Genomic DNA, 19,176 nt, shown 5'->3' on the forward strand with positions numbered 1-19,176 from the left:
CTCTCCAGCAACAATTTTTAGGTATAAAACTGTGCAAAATCATCTACTAAGTGTGTTTTACCAAAATTCATAATAAATGACATTACTAGATACCTCAACTCCCCCACAGAATAGAATTTTTTCTAAGCTTTCTACGACCTCAGTTTACCTAGTTCTGTTACACTGGAATTTTAACTCCTCCTGTTTGGGCATTTGGCCTAGTCTCTCTCCTCGCCCACCATTATTTACACTCCTTTAAACCAAAATACACTGATGCAAAACATAAAATACAAAACAGCTCTATTTGTGATTTGAAAGCATTTGATACAATTTAGGTTTGGGATAGGACAAGTGATCCTCAGTAAAAAACCAGGAAGAGTGTAATGTTCATCACAAGGATATGTTTCATTTCAAACTCTGACCCTGAGCTAATGGAGGGAGCACAGGCAGAGATCACTCCTACTTTTCTGGTATTTGTCATACTTACTCTCCAACAGGGGTGTGCCTCAAGTTTTGCAACTGCTTTCAATACAAGCTATAAGAATTAAGATTTTCAAGTTTCTTCTGCTCACCTCCTAGCTCAGTTATTCCTACTGAAAAATGGCATATATCCCCTCACAGACACAAACCACTCACTGAAACACGGACCCCGCGGTCCTCTTGTGCAGGTTCATACTCCCCGCGAGGTTAGGGAAGGCATTTGGTGCTTCAGTGTAAGTGCTCTTCCCTTCCATCTCCTTCTTAAGTAAGAGTTTACACTTAAGAAAAACAGCAAATGAAAAAAAAAATGTTGACAAATGACACCAAGAAGACGGCCTTGCCACCAAAAAGGGAAAAGCAGAAGCCATTACAGCAATGGGTAAACAGCCCGTGGGTAACTGAAAGCTGGCTATTTCATTTCAAGAGGCTTTATGTGATTCTAATTCTTTGTTTACAGTTGATTTGTGTTTCACTTGCGGTTATACAGAAACTATTTGGCATTTGTTAAGCACAGACTTAAGGACAGGGCAGATGATCCAGAAATGCAGACATCCAGAATAAACGGCCCTGGGGTCAGAAACTGGCTGTGGAGACTGATATTACTCTAAGAACTCAGAAAAGAGTGATCCTATCTGAATGGCTGTTCCCTCCTCTTTCTTTCCCAAAAGTCAATAAATATAATGATAAACACAAAAATTATTCTCTCAGTAGAACCACTTAGACGCTAATGCAAGTCAAATTCTATGATAACCAACATCAACAGATCTTTTAACGGAGCTAGAATTTCACACAGTTAAAGACCGCTTAAAGTAAGTGGGCCTACGCTTAAAAGCGTGCCCATTTAGGGGGAGTCTGTGGTAGTGATCTGTACAATAAACTGAACCTACCTTACCGTTTTTATGAAGTAAAACCTCTCAGGAGGAGAATGTGACAGAAGAAAAAATTCCAAGCAATCCTCTTTACCTAAGCTCGGTATGATTCCAAGAGTGACGACTATCACTGCATTATTTCACAACATGAAATACTGAAAACTGTCAGCAACTACACTGTATATTTCTAAGGTTCGATAACCAGGCTCAAAAGAATGAAGTATTTTAAAAGGAACCACACTTCTGCTCAGATAATTAAAACATCTTTACAACTGACCTAATCAAAAATAGAATTAAGAAAATAAACGGGGGTCCCCCCCACAGCAATGGAGGAACACACTGCATCAACTCAAAAATGATTAAATTGTAGCAACACTCTCCATTAATACAAATAACTAAGAGCCTCTACTTTTACATCATTTTAATTTACTTTTCTTTTTTTGTTGTTGTTGGCCGTGCCGTGGGGCTTGCAGGGTCTTAGTTCCCCGACCAGGGAACCCAGGCCCCAGCAGTGAAAGCGCCCAACCACTGGACCACCAGGGAATTCCCTTCACAATGTTTTAGAAAGCAGGTTAACATTAGATTTTAGCAGGTCAACTAGATTTTAACATACACGGCAAACTACTTATCAAACCACATTTAAAGTCATATGACTAGAATGCTTTAAAACATTTAAAATGAATCTTTTCTTTCTTATTTTAAATAAAGAATGAGAAAATTTCACAGGAATGGGAGGTTTTTCCTTTGTGAAGCAATTTTTAGGAACAGAAATACAATTACAATGCCTTCTGACTAAACTCAGAATGCACGTTTTTAAAAGCGTCACACCACGTATCTCTCATTACAGACTAAAAATAAACTTTTAACTTAATGATATATTCAAAGGCTTTTACTCCCCTTTCCTGACCTTGACAGCTTTCCCTTGCAATGCACACATTTTAATAATAATAAAACATTAATAGCATTTTAATATTTATAGTAAAAAATTCACCCAAATAACCTAAAAGTTATCACTTTAAAGCCCAAAATGGTGATTCATCTATCAATTAACTTCTCATTTTAAGAGAACTCCAGATACCTAGATTATTCAAAATAATGTATTCTGTATAAGGAATAAAATGCTCATTAAAAAAGATTTTTAGGGCTTCCCTGATGGCACAGTGGTTGAGAGTCCACCTGCTGATGCAGGGGACGTGGGTTCGTGCCCCGGTCCGGGAAGATCCCACATGCCGCGGAGCGGCTGGGCCCGTGAACCATGGCCGCTGGGCCTGCGCGTCTGGAGCCTGTGCTCCGCAACGGGAGAGGCCACAGCAGTGAGAGGCCTGCGTACCGCAAAAAAAAAAAAAAAAAAAAAAAACGGAAAAAAAAATGATTTTTAAGTATTGCTTGCTGTCATCTTACTGCCATCAAAAGGATGTGTTTTATATCTGCTGGAATTCTGGCCATTCATAAAAGGGTGCGCATTTTGCATCTTGCTACTGCTTCCCCCTCAGCCTGGTAATGAATGCTGTCAGGCATACCAAAATGTTATATCAGCAAACATCACCTAAAGCCTAAGTGAGACAGCTAACTTTAACTCGGCTCAGGGGCAAAAACCTGAAAAGGTGGTTACTAGTAAACTCCCCAGTACAATGAAACCTGAAGAGCAGCCCCGGCTTCTTAGACGTATATAAACAGACACGGCTCCTCTGTTCCTGACTTTCTACTTTAACTTTAAAAATCACAAGTCATGCAGCTTTATAGTTTTACTGTGAACTGGTCCTACTTCTGAGCCTCAGCACGTCGAATACAACATTAACTTTACGGCAAACTGGTACCGTTTTTCTCATCTTGTCAAGAGTTGGCCTTGGTGTGCTAAAACTGGGTGAAGTCCATTTACTCCACCCAAAGCAGGCATTAAAAAGCAAAGCCCAGAGGCTTGCTTATGTCCTGAGAAATAAAGACACAATGCAAAGTCAGGGATTATGACGCCAAAGGTCTACAACAGCTGGGACACAGATGGGGCCGCCTACCACCCAGTCACACAGCGGAGCAGCCACTCGCTCAAAAGGCAAGAAAGGGAAATGCAGTTGGTCAATAGGAAAGGACTGGCAAAAAAAGTGGTAATGGACATGGATTTTCCACTTAACACAAAGGTACGACACCCCCTCCTCACCCCATTTTGCTCATACACCATTATACTTTTAGTGAAATTTAAGGTACAGGCACTATTCAGAAATTCCTCTTCACACACGGGTAATCAATCTACTACCGCTGTGGGCAACAACATACCAGCAAAGTTTTTAGCCCAGCCTGTCTGCTCCCATCTTGGCTTCACACTTGTATCTTTTGAACTATACCTGCAATCTTTATGGCTACAGGATCTTCTGAAACTGGAACCAGCCCTTCCTTGACTTCGGCCTGCTTTTCAGAGACCAGGGAAGATGTGGCAGGAGGGGAATACTTAGCTTCCATGGAAACCACAGGCGAGGGGGCGGCGCAGGAGGAAGGGGGCTTAGAACCATGAAAAAGACTGGCCCACGACTTGGCGGGCTGACCGTGACCGGCAGGGGCGGCGGCCGCTGCAGAGGCCGCGGCGTCCGCAGGAGGGGCGCCGCTCTCGGCCCTGGCGGGCTCCGAGTCCGAGCTCTCCACAGTGTGCAACTCCACCCCGTTGGCAGCCGTGCCCTCACCCAAGGATTCAAGTATTTGTCCGTTAGTGACTCCAAGGTTCTCAGTAGTATCGGTCCCAACGGCAGGCTGAGCCACAGCTGTCCTCAACAGGGTGTCCCTGCTGGCCTCTGCAGGGAGGCGAGAGGGCTCCAAGTTGGCCCCGGGGCAGCCCTCAGGCTGCCCTGCAGTCCTGGCCCCGCTGTCAAGGGCTCCGGGGAAAGAACCAGCAGGCACGGCGTCGCTGACGAAGTCCGTGGTGTCCTGGGGGCTGCCCCAAGTCCTGGGTGTCCCCACGGGGGGCACATCACCCATCGAGTCCACATCCTCCGTGCCTACACTGCTGGGGACTGCTGGGCCGGCGTGGCCATTGACCAGGGCTTCTGTGGAAGGACCACCCTCGCCGCCGTCTTTCAAGTAACTGTAATATCCAGGGGGGCGTTTTTTCTTCTTTTTACGCTCCCTTTGTCCAAGACCACCCGAGACGCCATCGTTCTCTAAAACTTCCGCCTCCACGTTAGAGCTGCCATCCAGGGCGAGGGCAGAGCCTGGGTACTGGCAGTCAGCTGAGCTGTAGTTCACTTCTTTATCGATGTCATTGGGGATCTTTTTGGAAGCTGTGCAACTAAGGATAAATTCAGGGGCCTGAGGATTCAATGTGCTTGAAATACTGTAGTTGGGAGTTCTCAGCAAAGTGTCATTGGGTTCAATTACTTCATTAACACCAAATTCAATTCTCTGACAGTCCTGCCCTGTTTAGAAAGAAAATGATCAGTAAACATCCCATTAGTTAAGAACACAGCTATACAAACTATAAAAGTCTCAGTAATTATGCCTTTTTGAAAATGAAACCTAAAGTCTTGTAGTAATTAACGAAGCTATGACATTTAATTTCTGTGCTGAATAAATAATTTGCTGAAATAAATAACTACAAAATTATATTTAACCTGGGGATATGAAATACAGAAGCCTGTATTTATTTTCCACTCTCAGGGTAGCTAAGGGAGACTTTCAGAAGGTAGAAATTAAAACAAAATTATAATAGAAAGCAAATAATATTCTGCCTATCTAAACACATCCCTCAATAATGATATCTGACTTTATTAGCTAACTCTATAAGCGTGAGACTAGGGCATATGTATCTTGGAAAACTTAATTTTAAAAAACCAAGATGACTAACATGGGGACTTAAAAATCAATGCTATATATATATATATGGCTTCTCTAATTCATGTAATTTAGTAATTCCAAAAATATGATTCACACAAAAGCACTCTTTCAAATTATCCATCTCCCGGATCTTCTCTACTGACAACCTTAACTGAAGTCCAAAAATGGCCTTACATGAGTGCATGTGAATTCTACTAAATTAATTCATACTAGATTAACTCCATGGGTAATGAAGGTACTTCCAAAAATCCCAAAAAGATAAAGTTAGGACTGCAAACCTTTAAAAATCTCCTTGCAATCCTTCAATTACTTTCTCCCCATCTATTCTATCCATTCTATTCTATTCTATCCGTTCTAACATGGACAACCATCTATTCTATCCATTCTGACATGGACATTTTTCCATAGGCCACAGCTCAGAAATTAGGTTGAGTTTTAGAATCAACTGAGTCTTTCAATAGACACCAAGCACCAATGTCATCTTATATCTGATGAAGTAGTTATACATTTAGAAGTTAAGGAAAGGACACGTGCTTTTTAACTCATTTTTCGTGCATAACTGAAGATTTCTCCAAGTCTAGAACAAGAGACACACTTTTTTTCCAAGGTATGTATTTCAAGGAAAAAAAAAATCACCATACCAAAATAATCATATTCTGTTAACAAAACTGAATATATTTTACTTTGGAAGTCTTTTTAGAGAAGAAAAAACAGCCCCACAGAGGGGCCAGGGCCCTAAACAGTTTCCTAATTCTCCATCTGTTTTGATATCACATGCCCTGGGGGTAGGGGGAATACAACAGCCTGACAAACAAAAAGTTCCTGAAAAAAGAATACTAATGATGGTTACGCCTAACAGCAGGCTTTACTATAAAGCCGCCAATAGGACAATTTGAATCCTTTGGCCCCTGAGAGCTGATCTGTTGTTTCCTTATTTTGAAAACAATCACCACAGAGAAATTAATTTCTCTATTATTATACCCAAAAGTGAACTGTCCAGTCTCCTTCCAGGTATCCCCTATCCTGTGAGGTTTCAAGGGTACAATGCTGCTAAGTGGACTGAGACGGGTGTACATGAAGAAGTGAAGGACACTCGGCATGAGGAGGCTGCCCTCTGAAGACTGTGATGTACTTTGTGAATCACACTAAAAATTAGTATGTGCTGTATCATGCAGTGCGTGCCAGATTTTGATTATTTCCGATAGACACAGTGCCTTCCACATCTCAATTCTTAATCTTACAACATTCAATTCTTAATCTTACAACATGAATGTATCATACAACATTCTAGAATGTGATGTGACATTAACGGAACCATTTCAATATGCTACAGTTGTCATCAAAACATTTACCCAACAAAGTATCTGATCACATCCCTGGAAGTCCGATTCCTACCCAGACAGTTCCTTTTCCTATTCAGGAACACTGGTCGTGGACACACACGTGCACTGCCCTCCAGGGCAGAGAGGTCAGGACAAGGCCCAAGCTGTCAGGCCAGAAGAGTGGTGGAAGGCCTGGAAGCTCCTGAGCACTCGGGTCACGCAGCCAGTGGAGTTGTTGAGGGAAGGAAAACCAGCTCAAATAAAAAAATTACATCCTAACACATCACTTCTCAAAGTCTGCGCACCGTAGCACACACAGTACCGTGGCCTGGGGTGCCCGGATGGGGTCCCGGAGTCTGCGATGTTCAGAGGCCCCCAGGAGATTCTCATGCCCAGGACGGTCTGAGAGCTACCGCTTAAGTGGCTTCCTCGGCTGATTTCTCCGATCAACTCTTAGTGAGTCAATTCAACAATCACGGAGCACCTAGCTATGTGCAAAGCGCTTATTATCGGGGAGGGGGGTGGGCTACAGAGGTAAGGCAAGGTCTCTGCCTCAAGAAGTTACATCTACTAGGGAGACAAACATTTAAGACGGGAGATGACAATGCAGAGGGTGGGTAAGATGAGGCCTCAACAGCTTCACAAAAAGAATGCTTCCTGACACAGGGAAAAGAGATCTACTTCGATCAGGAGCTAGAGAGAGGTCAGTGGAGTCGACAGGATAACTGGATGGGGTGGGTGGTGAGAGGCAGGGGCTATTTCCCTCTTTGGGAACTGACTTAAAAAGGCAGGAGTATAAAAGGCACACCGTGCAGGGGCCCCCGCCAAGAGCGTGACTCGCTGGCTATGGTGGGCAATAGAACAAATCCCTCTAAAGTGTTCATCCAAAACCATCCTGAGGGCTGCCCTGGTGGCGCAGTGGTTGAGAGTCCGCCTGCCGATGCAGGGGACACGGGTTCGTGCCCCGGTCCGGGAAGATCCCACATGCCGCGGAGCAGCTGGGCCCGTCAGCCATGGCCGCTGACCCTGCACGTCCGGAGTGCTCCGCAAAGGGAGAGGCCACAACAGTGAGAGGCCCACGTACCGCAAAACAAACAAAAAAAACATCCTGAGAGTCTACAGCATGGCAGATACTACACTGTGCAGCTGCTAAACGCAGAAACGGATAAACTGTGGTCTCTGCCACCCACAGCTGAACTCAGCCTAAAGAGGGAGGCAGAGTGAGCTAGCACTGCAGGAGAAACAAAAGTAACGGAAACAGAGCAGAAAAGGCCTTGGAGAAAAGGGGGCTTTAAGCTGGCCTGTCACCAACAGTGTGAGCAGCCGTGATTTTGGAGGGTTAAAAGATGGACTTGAGAAGAGAGAGGAGAGAATGGAGAAAAAGAAACAAGAAGGGGCTTCCCTGGTGGCACAGTGGTAAAGAATCCACCTGCCAATGCAGGGGACACGGGTTCAAGCCCTGGTCCGGGAAGATCCTACATGCCATGGAGCAACTAAGCCCATGTGCCACAACTACTGAGCCTGCGCTCTAGAGCTCGTGAGCCGCAACTACTGAGCCCACACGCCACAACTACTGGAGCCCGTGCACCTAGAGCCCATGCCCCACAACAAGAGAAGCCACCGTAACGAGAAGCCCGCCCACGGCAATGAAGAGTAGCCCCGCTCGCTGCAACTAGAGAAAGCCCACGCACAGCAACGAAGACCCAACGCAGCCAAAAATAATTAAAAAAAAAAAAGTCAAGAAGCGTAACTGAGCAAGGATGCCAGCCTAGAAGGAGGGATGTGGCGAGGGCGAGAGAGAGAGAGAGAGAGAGAGAGAGAGAGAGAGAGAGAAGAAGGAAATGGATTAGAGGCGAATGACACTGGAACACTGGGGGGTCAGACGAGGGGAGGAGGGGGAGGTGCAGCCTCCATCTCCAGCCTAAGCGACTGGGAGGATGGTGAGGCCACTACCTGGACCAGGATGGAAGGACTGTTATGACAGGGAAAATAATGAGACATCTGTTAAGCACTGAGTAAACACCTGTGGCACACCTCCTATGAGCCAAGTACACAAAGATAGGGAGAACCTCAACCCACAGATAACAAAGCCAGTCTGGAGGCTGGGCGGCCCTGCAAGGGCATGTGGGTCCCTGGAGCATCGCTTAGTTTACTGTCGTCCTAAGCAATCATTGGAACTGTCCTCTCCCTATGCTCCTTACAAAGTTGCTAATAATTTTAGATATTATCACTTTCTCGTTTTACTATAGACAGAAAGTTTACATAGTCTTTTCAGGGTTTATATTTAAATCTAAACTATAATAAAACCCTTTCATAGGTCAGACAAGGCTAAAGAAACAGGGAACCAAATCCCTGCTCTCAAAGAAAAGGTTAGGCTTTTAGCTTCTCCAAGGCCAGCGAGAACCTTTAACACAATGCAAACTGAAAAATGGTCTAACGGGTTTGACGTATGCAAGGCCCCTGCTGTTAGTAACACTGGGCACTTAAATAATACGAAAGGGCTGCAACTCAACAACGGCCATCTCCACTGATCAGCTCAGTGTCTGGGACAGAGGCAATCAATCAATCAGTAACAACAGGCCAAGAGGTGAAGAGCTCACCTGAATTCCCAAGAGCCTTGGTGACATAAACACAGACTGCAGGACAGCAGACCTGAGCTGCCACTGAACCAGGCAGAAAGCACGTGTTCAGAGAATCGCCAGCTCTGGACCCAGCAGCCAGCGCATCCAGAGAGAAAGCTCACTTCAGAACCTTTGCAAAGAGCTTTGGCTATGAAGGAATATATATCTGTGTCACTGAGGACTGTTAGGAGAAAACAGAAATGAGCAACTGCTTCCTTAACTCACCTTTGCACGTCCGGCACTCTGAAGCACAGAAAGTGGTTCGGTGATTAAATCTGCTACAGCTCACAGCAAAAACAGCAAGCGATAAGGGAACGCTTATCCAAAAGGTATGGACCAACAGAACACCATTTCCAGGGAGCCTGCCCACCCCGCACGCACGTCAGGGAATGAAGGAGAGCTCAAGCTTACCATCGGGTAGCTCACCAGCGGCCTGTGCACCACACAGAACTGCTCCACCGTACGGAGGAAGCTGCACAGGGAACCGGAAAACAAACTTTAATTCAACCAATCGTTAAAACAATAGCAAAACATGCTATTTCATTAAAGCAACCTTCATTAAAACACTTTATTCATGCAACTTCTCGTGACATTTTAACAAAATAACACAGACTGAGAGACAGAAGATTAAACATCTTCATTTTAAAACACCATTGGAATGCTTTCAAACATTTATTGTTAATAAACAGATTCTAAAATGAGGCAAAAAATAAAAATGGGCTCCAATGGACATGTCAATCCACTACAATAAAAGGCTCAGGACACACCCTTCATTTCACAGGAGTTGCAGACTGCCCACCAATGCAACAGTGCTTGTCTTTCTCCATCCACTAGTAAAGAGTCTTCGTGACCATCTGCGCTTGACGTTCACCATCACTACATGTCCACTCAGCCAGAGGCAGGAACCAGGCCCAGGGGCAGAGAGTGGACAAAGCCCCTGAGAAGGAAAAGCCTGGGAATCGTGGCTCCCTTTTTAACAGGAGGCCTTAGATAACGGAATTAACGGCTAGTGATCACATTCCTTGTTTGGAAGAGAGAAAGCAAAACAGCAGGTGTCTGAGCTCTTTGTAAATGCAGGAAGGGATCATGAGTATACTAAAATGTTCCTTCCTAGCTATTCCATAATACTTAGAGGAGTTACAAATGTTTCAAATGGATATGTTTGAGATGAGAAAGTTTAGGATGGGAAGAGGTAAGGCAAGTGGACAGATAATTGCTACCTGAAAGCAGAACAAAAGAACAAAACAATTATCAATACATCCTAACACAGAACTTCTCGAAGTCTGCACACTGCAGCACACACAGTACAATGGCCTCGGGTGCCTGGATGGGGTGCCGGAGGCTGCGATGTTCAGAGCACCCGTGAGATTCTCATGCCCACGACTGTCTGGGAACTAGTGAAGTGGCTTCCTCAGCTGCTTTCCGCAGTCAAACTTACTAAGTCAATTCAACAATCACAGGATAAAAGTTCTCGCCTGAGAGAATTAATGACAAATAAGAAGCTAAGAAAACAAAGGCAGATTTGAAAGGAACTGACCGCTTTCTGGACTTGAGAGCAGCACAAGTTTCCACCACACGGGGGCACCCCAGCATTCATCACGGCAAAGCCCAGGTGGGCTGCACTTGGCCTGGCACCTGCAGCGCAAGACCATTCCACATAACATCCAAACGCTCACACCCGGTGCCCCAGCATTTACCGCTGGCATGGACACACGGAGCAGAAAGGTGCGTCTGGGGAAGCCACAAATCAGGGTAGTGTCACTCGGCAGTCACGCAGGACGTTTAGCAAACGCCCATACACAGAACTGCCTTTTTCCTTCCATCAGTGATACTAGGGTGCCCCCTGGTGATGAAAATTACACAGTTGTAAGGTGCTCAAAGTATTTTACTTTGTTTTTTAAAATCACACTGCACTTCCACAAAATCTAGGGAGTGGTAGAGACAGGATCTGAAACCTGGCACACTCCAGGGCAATACTACCATTTTCTGTTAGTGTATTTAAAACATTTATTTTGATTTACTAATCTGGTAAGTGCATAATTGTGGAAATTACTGAATGCTGGAGTGAGTTCAGGCACAGAAAAAATGTGTTTTATTTTTATTCTATAGCCTCATACATGGCGCCTTTAATTCAATGAACCTCTGTCACTTGTAAGATGCCCCTTAGTCTGTGGTAAGTGGTATAATAAATACACAGCAGAATAAAAGTGTAAGACGTGTTCAATGTTCTCATAGTTACAAGAATAGAGAATTTTAAAAGCACAGCAAAAATATAAAATCTCACACACAAATGCAAACTGAGCAGTGTAAAAAATAGAAATCTAGTTATATTAGATACAAAATCAAATCGACTCAGTAGGAAAATAGTGCTATCACACTGTGAGGTCAATACTTGGGCCCTTCAATAAGAAGGTACTACTTTAAAATTTTTTGGTGCTGCCACTATTTATTGTGCTCTCTCTAAAAGACCCTCATGAACCCTGAATCTCCCCTCTGAAATCCCAATAAGACACCAAACCACTGAGAGTAACTGTCTTAGCTCTGCATCACTACACACACCCACACATGCAGGCACACACCTCTGCAGCCTGGACTATGCTATCCTGGGCTTGTTCATTCCACAGCTGGCTGAGGTGTAAGAGTTGCCCAAAGTTGAGTTTCTGGAAAGTTTCAAGAACAATAAGCATTCTCTCCCTATTTTTGAACACCAGTATAATAGGATTATGACTGGAGCTCAAAATACGCTTATTCAGTAAGTATACTGTACATTTTTTCCAGTTGGAGAAATTCATTTTTAAATTGCCCTGGCTTATCAACTGGAAGACAGCTTTAGAAAAGGTATCAAAACTCTCAGTTGAGAGGTATGATGCTTTTGTAGAAAGTTAGACTATTTTAACACCCTGTATTTCTCAAATTTGGTTTCTCAGCCCTTGGTCCCAAGCAGAGAAAAAATACTTTAGAGTTCCTAATAGCCAAAAAACTATATGACAGGGTTCTAATTTATGCCATGGCCACATGGAAGGAACTGTGAAGGTATGAGGTGCAATTATTTTTATCTTTGAGATAAAAGGTCAAACAAATGATTATGCAGTGGAATGAGATAACCATTCCTCACCCACCAATGCAACCACACACCACCCCCATTAAGCAGTCCACGTCCCATGTGATGATATTACTATTATAGCCCAGCCCCCCCGTGTTATAATAATTATACAGTGAGAAAGATAACTCAGCCTAATCATGTTAATTAGCCTGTGTTTCTCTTTTGCAGGTTACTGGACCATATGTGATTCTGATAGTCAACATCTGTCATACCTCCCCCCAAACACTGATGACACACAACTATATAGCTTCCGCAAATAAAAAGTCCGGGGACTTCCCTGGTGGCACAGTGAATAGGACTCCGTGCTCCCAATGCAGGGGGCCTGGGTTCGATTCCTGGTCAGGGAACTAGATCCCACATACCACGACTAAGAGTTCGCATGACACCACTAAAGATCCCGCATGCCACAACTGAACATCCCACGTGTTGCAACCAAAGACTCAGCACAACCAAATAAATAAATAAATATTTTTTAAAAGTTTGATGTAACTTTACTATCAAAATCCTTCATATCTACTAGCATTTGGTATACACGAAATACTACACAATACATTAACGGCTTCCCAACATTTCTGTGAGGTAAATAAGCATCCTTCGCTTTCCAAATTTACAGTTTTAAAAAAAGGCACAATGAGATGGAGGAAACTTGCCCAAGACCATCAAGCCTGTTTAAGTAGCGACGGGAGAAAGGAACCCAGCTCTTCAGACTTGATACATGGCACATTCTCCATTTTCATACCTCAGGAAAGCCCAAGTTTTTATTCTGACACTTACTTGCAAACAGGCACTCACAAACTCTCACACACACACACTCACTCACTTGAGACAAGCTATAAAGTACAGAATTGGGCTTTTATGGTTTTTTTAAACTCTTAATCACAAAGAGCACAGTTACAGTTAGCCTGTGGTGGATTCCCAGCAAGTACCACCATACTTTAGCGTGAGTCAAGACAGAAATTGTTTAAAACTTGAATCATTAATATAGTACACAGAGTATAACCTCAATTAACACTAGCACTTGGGGAATATAGGATTTGATTATGTTTGTCCTAATTAACTGTTTTTTAAATCATTAAAGACTAAACTTCAATCCTTACTCCACAGAATTCTAAAATGCATAGATACATTTTATTGCCTGAGGAAATACAATATATCATCTAGCTTTCACTATTTCCCAGCTCATATCCTTAGATTTCTTAAAATCATAACTGCTAACATCAACAAACACAAAAGACAGAGATGGCATTGAGCTGAACTTGTTCATTTTCTAAAATAAAACCTGACATAAGCTTTATCTTCTCTGATATCTTTCTTTTTCCTAAAGTGAAGAAAACAAGTAATAAATCTTTCTTATATCTGCATAGCCTACATAATGCTTTCAATATGTTCTCATTTAATCCTACTTCCACAATCCTAAAAAATTTTAGAATTCAAGAAGCCAGGGTCAAGAGCCAAGGATTTGCCAAGGTCACATGTAAGTGGCCCACCCAGACACTAACCCTGTTTCAAGCACTTAACTTCTCCTGCCCCATTTTAACAAACAAAAGAACTCCATACATGAATATCTAATATGCATGCAAATATCCAAAATTAAGGAGTCTAAAAGGCTAGTTAGATTTCATTAAAAGTTAACTAAGATTTTACTTAATATATACACTTACTTCTCCCTTTTCTCCTTTTCAATGCAATTTCAACAGTCTTTAAAACATCAATCTGAAAAAATGTTCCAGATAAGTTTTTATTAAACTAAAATAGTAACCATCAATCACATGAAGAGTGGACATAAAAGAGGACCTGGATGGAGATACAGCACAATCCTGTTCAGGAAACTATCACAGAGACGTTAACTCTCCTACACATTAATGCATAATTTTAACACAATTCCAATTGAAATTTCAATAGGATTTTCCATGGAACCTCAAGGGCTGATCATAAAAGAGTTATGGATGAACAAGAGACAAAATACCTGTAAGTATAAAAGGGTGCCTGTCCTATCGTAAGACTGATTATAAAGCTGCTGCAATTAAAACAGGGGAACCAGAACCCACTGAGCCCATGTGGAGATGTGCGGCCTGACTGTGGCACCCCAGCAAAGGGTGAATGGTGTTGGGACAACTTGCTATGGCCATTGGGTGGGGGGAGGTTAACATCCACACACACACACACACACACACACGCGCGCGCGCGCGCGCGATCAACACCACAATCTCAGTTTCATTAGATACTAAACTGAAAACAAAAACTTTAAAACTTTTAAAATGTCTTTATTACCTCAAGGAAAGGAAGAATTTCTTAAAGATATTTTTTTAAAAAACCAAAAATCCACAAACCATGAGGAAAAAAAATCAATACATTTAACATTAAAACTTAAAAATGTACTCCCAGAGATTATTAATCCTATAAATCAATTTAAAAAAAAGACAAGCCGGGGCTTCCCTGGTGGCGCAGTAGTTGAGAGTCCGCCTGCCGATGCAGGGGACACGGGTTCGTGCCCCGGTCTGGGAAGATCCCACATGCCGCGGAGCGGCTGGGCCCGTGAGCCATGGCCGCTGAGCCTGCGCGTCCGGAGCCTGTGCTCCGCAACGGGAGAGGCCACAGCAGTGAGAGGCCCGCGTACCGCAAAAAGAAAAAAAAAAAAAGACAAGCCATTTGATAAAAATATGGACAAGGGATATAGACCAGGTAATCAACAGAAGAGTAGAAATCTACACTGCCAACAGACATATGAGTAATGTAATGGTGCTCAATTGTTTGTAATCTCGAAATGCAAATTAAAATAATGAAAATCCATTTATTACCCATCAGATTAACAAAAATTTTAACTATGTCTATGCTGACAATTAGGAAGAATTTTTTTAGGGACTTCCCTGGTGGCACAGTGGTTAAGAATCCACCTTACAATGCAGGGGGACACGGGTTCGATCCCGGGTCCGGGAAGATCCCAGACGCCGTGGAGCAACTAAGCCCATGCACCACAACTACTGAGCCTGCGCTCTAGAGCCCACAAGCCACAACTACTGAGCCCGCATGCCACAACTACTGAAGCCTGCGCACCTAGAGCCCGCCAGCCACAACTACTGAAGCCCGCGTGCCTGGAGCCCACGCTCCGCAACAACAGAAGCCACTTCAATGAGAAGTTCGTGCACGGCAACGAAGAGCCAAAGCAGCTCCAAAGAAAAAAGAAGAATTGTTTTAAAAAATGAGATCTAAAAACCCTCATGCACTGCTGATGGGAAGGGAGACTGTTAAAACCACTTAGAAGGCAGACGCACAGTCTGTAATAAAACTAAAGATTCTTATTCCTTGCAGAGCCTCGCAACTCCATTCCTAGGAATATTTCCTGGAGAAACCCACAGAGGAGCATGAGAAGACATGACAAAATATGTTTACTGCCACATTTTTGTAACAGTGGAAGAAGTGAAGACTTAAATACTCCTCAACGGGGGAAAAGGTATGTTCAATATTTAACAATTAACGGTGAATTCCCTAGCGGTCCAGTGGTTAGGACTCGGTGCTTTCACTGCCGTGGGCCCAGGGTAATTCTCTGGTTGGGGAAGTAAGATCCCACAAACCACTCAGGGCGCGGCCAAAAAAAAAAACAAAAAACAAAACAATTTAACAATTAAAATCAAAGACCGAGAACTAAATGTATAGATAAAGCTAAAGAATATTTAACTTAAACAAACTACAAAATGATGGATACAGTATGAAACCACTTATGTGACATTTTTAACCACAAAAACAATACGCTGTACTATCTATCAATACATATGTATATAGTACAAGGTGAAAACCATAGTCAGGAAACAATGTTGAGCAATTTCAGCAGAGTCAGCATTTCTGGAGAAGGAGGATGAGAGGATACAATGGGGGCTTCCACTGTAATGCTTTGCTATTTATAAATATAGCAAAATGTTAACAGTAGTCAAATCTGATTGGTGGGTTCAGTCATTTCTCATGTTAGTCTCTACGCTCTTCTGTACACTGGAACTCCTAATCAAAAGGCATATATTAAAAAACAAGAACTAAAACAACCATCAATTAAACCTATGCACGTACTCAATAAAAGAAAGTTGTGTCTTACCTCAACTGAAGAGCGAGGAGTCACAAAGAACTGATTGAATTCATCAGGGCTAAAATCTCCAAAAATATACTGAAAAAAAGAGAATTACTGGTCACATAAAATACACAACTCATACAGTTTCAGAAAAAATGTGTTATATCTCAATCCTATGAATAATTGGGCCAGAACCCCCAACACCCTTTCTCCATTAAACAAATCAAGGATCTGCAAACAGATTTCTAGATGGAGTCTTTTCCAATTACAAATAATAAAACACTTAGGTTTTCCATAAATTGTCAAAGAACAGCCTAAGGTTAATAGAGCTTACTTTTGTTACCAAGGCTGTTGCCCCAGAATCATACCCCTGCCCCTCCCTCAAATAGAAACCTTATTCTTATCTAAGTTTCTGGAGGAAGCTGCAAAGAGGAAAAAACAACTGGTTAGAACCAACAAGGCCCAAGATGGCGGAAGATGTGACTTCCAGCAGAAGTTGAGTCTCATTACATTCTCATTGTAATACATTAGCATATGCTAAATGACCCACCCACCGGCACCAGTTGAGGACTGCCATGACAACTCAGAAAGCCCATACAAGGGCTGAAAAGGAGAACTGCAACAGTCCCAGGTCCAAACCACACCCCTGTTCTCCAATAAGTCATGAATATTCCTCCCACTCTTTCCAAATCCCTCTCTTTTACCTGGACCCTCCTATATATTTGGTATCTCTGCCCAAATTGGGTTGAGAAGTTGATTTGGAACTAGGTTCCCGCTTCTCCATTCTTTGGCCACTGAATAAAGCTTGTGCTGTTCCAGTCTCAGCATCGGTTTTGTTATTGGCTGCACAAATCCCATCAGAAAAAGAACCTCCCTGGCGGAGCCAGGTGGCCTCAGCTGGGGCTTAGGACCACAGCTCGGCAACACTTTGAAACAGGTCAACTCTGTACACCAAACTTGTAAGTAGACTCCTGCTTGCAGGATAATTTTTTTGGTTCACAAACATTTCTACTTGTTCCATTTACCTTTCGGCTGACTCATGTCACTACCTCCATTTCAGCTTTCCCTACCCATACATACTAAAGAAAAGCAAAAAACATGGTTCCAACGGGAAGACAGGGAAATCCAAAAAAGGGAAATGTTAGAGATTCTGATGGATGAACTTTAAAAATATGTGTAATTTTTTTACCTTAAAAGTACACTGGAACGTGATACACAGATAAACATATTGTTCGACAGACACAAACCTCGCTGTGAACTCTCACTTCATAGAATTCTGAACGTTACTTTCTGAAAAACTGGTTAACCCACACGGAAGTTTGACGAGCGCCAAGCAGTTCATATTCTCCCTGAAGCTTCAAGAAACAAGTCATTGATAAGAATCAGTATGACCTGATTTCTACAACAGAGAATCACTCACTTAATCAATACTTATTTAGAGCCTATTAAGTGTCATGCACAACAATCGGTATTAGATATAAAAATGGCAAAAGCAGAGTTGTGGTTCCTCTACTCTAACAGAACTGCAGTCTAATAACTTGTGGGGAAATTTACAGTATCTAAACATATACAAAGAGATAATAACCATTATTATTGTAACTGAGTAAATGCAAACTAAGTCTCAAAATCTGTTGGTAAGAATGCACCAGTAGGGACTTCCCTGGTGGTGCAGTGGTTAAGAATCTGCCTGCCAATGCAGGGGACAGGGATTCAATCCCTGGTCCGGGAAGATGCCACATGCCTCAGACCAACTAAGCCCGTGCGCCACAACTACTAAAGCCTGTGCACCTAGAGCCTGTGCTCCGCAAGATGAGAAGCCTGTGCACTGCAACAAAGAGTAGCCCCTGCTTGCCACAACTGGAGAAAGCCCACGCACAGCAATGAAGACCCAACGCAGCCAAATAAATAAATTAAATATATAAATAAATTTATTTATTTAAAAAAAAGGAATGAATGCAGCAGTATTTCTGGGGAAAACATTTTTTTGGAGGGCTCTTTCACAGTAGCTACCAAAACCGTGAATATATATTAAAAACAAAAACATCTTGACATAATATTTACGTATACTTGCAAAAGTCCACAAAGAAATTGTGCACTGACAGTAATGGTGAAAATGCAGAGTCCCAAAAACAACTTAGAAACAGTCTTCTTCTGAAATAATGTCATTGTGGCCTTAATTAGACATCACCAAAACTGGGGAAAAGCTTATTTTAATTTCACTCCAGCATAACACAAAGCAATGGAAGGGAAAGTTATCTTTAAATGAGAAGAAAGAAAGGTGGGGTGGGGGAAGAAATGACACTGCTGCCTGGCATTCCATTATAGTCCCACTGCAGAGAGATCTTTAAGTCTAGATATAAACCTTTAAATTTACTCAGAAGAAAATAAAAAGATGAGCGATACAATGGGAAAAAATATTCCAGACAATACCAACTGCTGGCAAGGATGTGAAGCAACTAAGGATGCGGAATGATACAGCCACTCAGGAAAAGAGTTTGACACTTTCTTATAAAGTTACTTACCATACAACCCTGGAAGCCCACTCTTAAGTACTTACCAAAGAAAAATGAACACCTATGTCCACAAAAAACAAAACAAAAAAAACCCTGTACGCTGAAGTTTACAGCAGCTCTACTCATAACTACCAAAACCTGAAAAGAACCCAAATGTCTATCAAGAGGCGGATGTGATACAGCTACATGATGAACTACTGCTCAATGGCTCTCCAAAGCATCACGCTAAGTGAAGAGTTAGACTTCAAAGGCCACAAGCTCCATGACTGAATTTATATAACATTCTAGGGCTAAACTCTAAGGACAGAAAACAGACCTGTGGCTGCCAAGGTCTGGAGAAGAAATGGTTACAAAAAGGCACACGGGAACTTTTACGGGGAATGGAAATACTCACAGGGCCAGCCTGTTGGAGA

The 19,176-nt window shown here is 42.7% G+C and overlaps 1 protein-coding gene across 1 annotated transcript in view; it reads right to left on the reverse strand.

Annotated features, from left to right (window-relative positions):
- Positions 1 to 19,176, reverse strand: part of USP10 (ubiquitin specific peptidase 10) — a gene marked incomplete at its 5' end in the record, with an annotated part of 69,849 nt that overhangs the window by 21,956 nt on the left and 28,717 nt on the right. The window contains 3 exon segments of the mRNA XM_082863212.1: positions 3,668 to 4,729; positions 9,502 to 9,562; positions 16,278 to 16,346. Of these exon segments, the coding sequence (XP_082719338.1) occupies positions 3,668 to 4,729; positions 9,502 to 9,562; positions 16,278 to 16,346 (1,192 nt within the window).

The sequence above is a fragment of the Leucopleurus acutus genome, assembly GCF_964270905.1.
Source record: "Leucopleurus acutus genome assembly, chromosome: 20".
In the NCBI taxonomy this organism is placed as follows: domain Eukaryota; kingdom Metazoa; phylum Chordata; class Mammalia; order Artiodactyla; family Delphinidae; genus Leucopleurus; species Leucopleurus acutus.